Source organism: Ochotona curzoniae, unplaced genomic scaffold (genome assembly GCF_017591425.1).
Source record: "Ochotona curzoniae isolate NIBS_2020 unplaced genomic scaffold, NIBS_Ocur_1.0 contig_43, whole genome shotgun sequence".
NCBI lineage: Eukaryota > Metazoa > Chordata > Mammalia > Lagomorpha > Ochotonidae > Ochotona > Ochotona curzoniae.
Window position 1 is genome coordinate 37,621,313 of NW_024466218.1, and position 4,841 is coordinate 37,626,153.

The 4,841-nt window shown below is 56.4% G+C and overlaps 1 protein-coding gene across 1 annotated transcript; it reads left to right on the top strand.

Moving 5' to 3' along the window:
- The first annotated feature begins 317 nt into the window (after positions 1-317).
- TSHZ1 (teashirt zinc finger homeobox 1) lies at positions 318-3,453 on the top strand. The gene is made up of 2 exons (XM_040985131.1): positions 318-1,904; positions 1,968-3,453. The coding sequence occupies exons 1-2, from the start codon at positions 603-605 to the stop codon at positions 3,048-3,050; spliced, it is 2,385 nt and encodes a 794-aa protein (XP_040841065.1). The 5' UTR covers positions 318-602; the 3' UTR covers positions 3,051-3,453.
- The last annotated feature ends 1,388 nt before the right edge of the window (positions 3,454-4,841 follow it).

A 4,841-nucleotide genomic window follows, 5' to 3' on the forward strand; every position in this document is an offset into this window, starting at 1 on the left:
ACCCAAACTCGCCCGCCAGCACCCCCACCAACCAGGACGCGGGCTGCGCATCACCCTTCAGTGAGAGCAGCGAGCCGCCTGCCCAGGGCCTGTCCTCCAGGGAAGAGAAGGAGGACCCGCCGGGACCGGACAGCGTTTCCTATCCCCAGGACAGCTTGGCACAGATCAAGGCCGTGTACGCCAACTTGTTTTCCGAGTCCTGCTGGTCCAGCCTTGCTCTGGACCTGAAGAAGTCAGGTTCAGCCCCCAGCAACTCCGATGTCAGCCGGAAGGAGAGCTCGACACCTACGCCCGCGCCCGTCACCAGTACGGCCGCGGGCACGGCTGGCACCCCCAGCACCAGCGGCAGCACCAGCACGAGCCATAGCAACAGCACCAGTAACAGCAGCGGCTCTGGGTATGACTGGCACCAGGCCGCCCTGGCCAAGACGCTGCAGCAAACGCCCTCGTACGGGCTGCTGCCCGAGCCCAGCCTCTTCAGCACCGTGCAGCTGTACCGGCAGAACAACAAGCTGTACGGCTCTGTGTTCACCGGTGCCAGCAAGTTCCGCTGCAAGGACTGCAGCGCAGCCTACGACACGCTGGTGGAGCTGACGGTGCACATGAACGAGACGGGCCACTACCGCGACGACAACAGGGACAAGGACTCAGAGAAGGCCAAGCGCTGGTCCAAGCCCAGGAAGCGCTCCCTCATGGAGATGGAGGGCAAGGAGGACGCCCAGAAGGTGCTCAAGTGCATGTACTGCGGCCACTCGTTCGAGTCCCTGCAGGACCTCAGCGTGCACATGATTAAGACAAAGCATTACCAGAAAGTGCCTCTGAAGGAGCCTGTACCGGCCATTACCAAGCTGCTGCCTTCCGCCAAGAAGCGAGCGCTTCAGGACCTGGCGGCCCCCTGCTCCCCGGAGCCGGCGGGCACGGCCACGGAGGCCGCACTCAGCGAGTTGGCCAAGGACCAGAAGACAGCCAACCCCTACGTCACGCCCAACAACCGCTATGGCTACCAAAATGGTGCTAGTTACACGTGGCAGTTCGAGGCCCGAAAAGCACAGATCCTCAAGTGCATGGAGTGCGGCAGCTCCCACGACACCCTGCAACAGCTCACCGCCCACATGATGGTCACGGGCCACTTCCTGAAGGTGACCACGTCTGCCTCCAAGAAAGGGAAGCAGCTGGTGCTGGACCCCGTGGTGGAGGACAAGGTCCAGTCCATCCCCCTGCCTCCCACCACCCACACCCGGCTGCCGGCTGCCGGCACCAAAAAGCAGCCAGACTCACCTGCAGGCTCCACAGAGTCCGAGGACAAGAAGGAGCCGGAGAAGGAGAAGGCGCCGGCAGCCAGTGACACGGAGAAGGGCATCAAGGAGGAGAGTGGGGATGCCTCCGAGAGGTTTGAGCCCACTGCCCTCTACCAATACCTCCGTGAGGAGGACCTGGAGGACAGCCCCAAGGGCGGCGTGGACATCCTCAAGTCCCTGGAAAACACCGTCTCCACGGCCATCAGCAAAGCTCAGAATGGTGCGCCCTCATGGGGCGGCTATCCCAGCATCCACGCGGCCTACCAGCTGCCCGGCGCTGTGAAGCCCCTGCAGGCGGCCGTGCAGAGCGTGCAGGTGCAGCCGTCCTATGCCAGTGGCGTGAAGTCGCTGACCTCTGCCGAGCACGGTGCCCTTCTGCACTCCCCAGGCAGCCTCACCCCACCGCCGCACAAGAGCAACGTATCTGCCATGGAGGAGCTGGTGGAGAAGGTCACGGGCAAAGTCAGCATCAAGAAGGAGGAGAGGCCGGCCGAGCGGGAGAAAGGCTCCCCCGCCAAGGCCATGTCCCCCGTGGCGAAGGAGAACAAAGACTGCCCGAAAATGAACGAGGAGGCCAACGGCAAGCAGTCCAAGAAGGGCCCCGAGGCTGAGGCCGGCAGGACCAGGAAAGAGGGTCCTGGGGACACACACCCCCCCAATGGCACGGAGCCTCTCAAAGCCAAAGTCACCAACGGCTGCGGCAACTTGGGCATCATCACCGACCACTCGCCGGAGCCCTCCTTCATTAACCCCCTGAGCGCCTTGCAGTCCATCATGAACACCCACCTGGGCAAGGTGTCCAAGCCCGTGAGCCCCTCGCTCGACCCCCTGGCCATGCTCTACAAGATCAGCAACAGCATGCTGGACAAGCCCGTCTGCCCCAGCACCCCCGTGAAGCAGGCTGACGCCATCGACCGCTACTACTACGAGAACAGCGACCAGCCCATCGACCTGACCAAATCCAAAAGCAAAGCCCTGGGGTCCAGTGTGTCCGACCCGGTGGCCTCGCCACTCCGGGAGAGCGCCCTCATGGACATCTCGGACATGGTGAAAAACCTCACGGGCCGCCTGACACCCAAGTCCTCCACCCCCTCCACGGTGTCCGAGAAGTCGGATGCCGACGGCAGCAGCTTCGAGGAGGCGCTGGACGAGCTGTCGCCCGTGCACAAGAGGAAAGGACGCCAGTCCAACTGGAACCCACAGCACCTGCTCATCCTGCAGGCCCAGTTTGCCTCGAGCCTGCGGGAGACGGCCGAGGGCAAGTACATCATGTCGGACCTGGGCCCGCAGGAGCGAGTGCACATCTCCAAGTTCACCGGCCTCTCCATGACCACCATCAGCCACTGGCTGGCCAATGTCAAGTACCAGCTGAGGAGGACAGGGGGAACCAAATTCCTCAAGAACCTGGACACAGGCCATCCTGTTTTCTTTTGCAACGATTGTGCCTCTCAATTCAGAACTGCCTCCACGTACATCAGTCACCTGGAGACGCACCTGGGCTTCAGCTTGAAGGACCTCTCCAAGCTGCCCCTCAGTCAGGTCCAAGAACAGCAGGGCATCTCCAAGGTCCTCGCCGGCAAGGCTCTGGGCCCGCTGGGGACCCCCGAGGAGGACTCGGGCTCCACATTCCAGTGCAAGCTCTGCAACCGGACCTTTGCGAGCAAGCACGCGGTCAAACTGCACCTTAGCAAGACCCACGGCAAGTCGCCCGAGGACCACCTGATCTACGTGACCGAGCTCGAGAAGCAATAGCGTGCAGCTGTGCCCGGGAGCGCCCGTGGCCGCGCGCCCTGGCCTGAACCGCGGCGCCCCGTCTCTCCTCTGGCTGACCTGCCTCTGCGGACCCTGGGTTTTCTTACACACATTTTGTAGTTATATTTATACGCTCTTTGTCTGACCTGTGCATGTTATTTTTCCTTTTCCGTGAGTCAGTCTGACCTTTATTTCCAACATCTGTTCTTGATGTTAAGCTGTCTTTTGTAGGAAATAGTGGGGCACGCGACTCAGAGACGCTATTTAGCAGTAAAGAAAGACGCAAATAATGATAAGGAGACATCCTAAAATTACGAAGTTGCCATGACAATAAAGGTCATAGTACTGGGAGTGTCACATTTAACTCTTGGAGGACTGTAATCGCATTTCTGTGCCTTTCACTCAGAAAAAAAAAAAAGAAAAAAGGCTTAAAGGCGTTTCAAGCAGATCAAAAGCTGTGTCAGACACAAACCGTATTTAATAATTAAAAATGAGCTTTTTATGCAGGACTGGTTGGTGAGGGAAGCAGGCATGCAGCAGTGGGAAGTCAGAGCTGCCGAGGACTCCCCGGGCTCCAGGCCACCACTCCACCTGTCTCATCACGCAGGAACCACACACACACACACACACACACACCCTGGGCTCCAAGCCATCACTCCACCTGTCTCATCACGCAGGAACCACACACACACACACACACACACACACACCCTGTCGCCACTATCCAGAGCTGCCGAGGACTCCCCGGGCTCCAGGCCACCACTCCACCTGTCTCATCATGCAGGAACCACACACACACACACACACCCTTTCGCCACTCTCCCCAAACCCTCCTCTGGATGCTGAAAAATGCCACTTTTGGCAGAAAAAGTATGCAAGCTATTATTTAAAAAATGTGTAAAAAAATGCTATTTCTTTTTTTTTTCCTGTAAAATACTGCAGTTTATAGTTATTTACAAATGTAAGCTTTGGTATAAGCTGACCTTTCTATAGTGTGCTGCATTGGTAAATGAAAAAAAAAAACACCCAAACACACAGATCAGCGGGGCAGACGCTGGAGCGCTGTCCTTGTCGGTTGCCGGCATAGCTTAAAACTCCTGTATGTCGCATATCGAACCATTTTAATCTCTTCAGCTTTCTTTGTACCTTCTGGCTGTATGCTTTCTCTTTTAACTTTTTATATTGTCATTTTATATTAAATTTCTGTGTATATAATGTAAAACCACGATTTTTGAATAAAAAGTTAGTTCCTGCAGCTTGATTTAAATAGAGAAATTTTACTGGCACCTGCATCTGTCCAGATGCATGTACTCAGAGGAACTATCAGAGAAAAATAAAGAAATAAGAGACAAGCGAGCAATGCACTATTAATTATACATTCTGATGTTCTATCATTAATATTGTACAGTACATTTTGGTTCACACAATTCAATCCACTGTTTTCTCCGATGTAAAATAAACCCACATGCAGTTCCTGATTTACACGGATTGTCGTGGCGTGCTTATTTTGCCCCCGAGATGAGGGTCCAAGCGGCAGGAGGTGGGCGCAGGTAGGCAGCGGGGGCAGCCTTGCACGGCCATCCCTGCCCTGTGCGCGTGGACACGCCTCACGCAGGACCGCAGCTTGAAAAATGCTCATTAACAATTGTGTGAACGCTGCCGGGTGCCAGGGATTACCGAGTTTAGGCACCTAGTGATAGCTCATCGCTACCTAGATGGGATAGAACGGTTTCTTCAGGGATGCCTGCCCGATTTTTCAAAAGATTTATGGACACTCTTTGGTGTGAAGCC

What these genes read in the sequence shown, in the direction of transcription:
- TSHZ1 (XM_040985131.1), top strand. Translation starts at nt 603, where the DNA reads ATGAACGAGACGGGCCACTACCGCGACGACAACAGGGACAAGGACTCA. An exon ending in AGTCCAAGAAGGGCCCCGAG is followed by an intron (nt 1,905 to 1,967) that starts GCTGAGGCCGGC and finishes AATGGCACGGAG; the next exon opens with CCTCTCAAAGCCAAAGTCAC.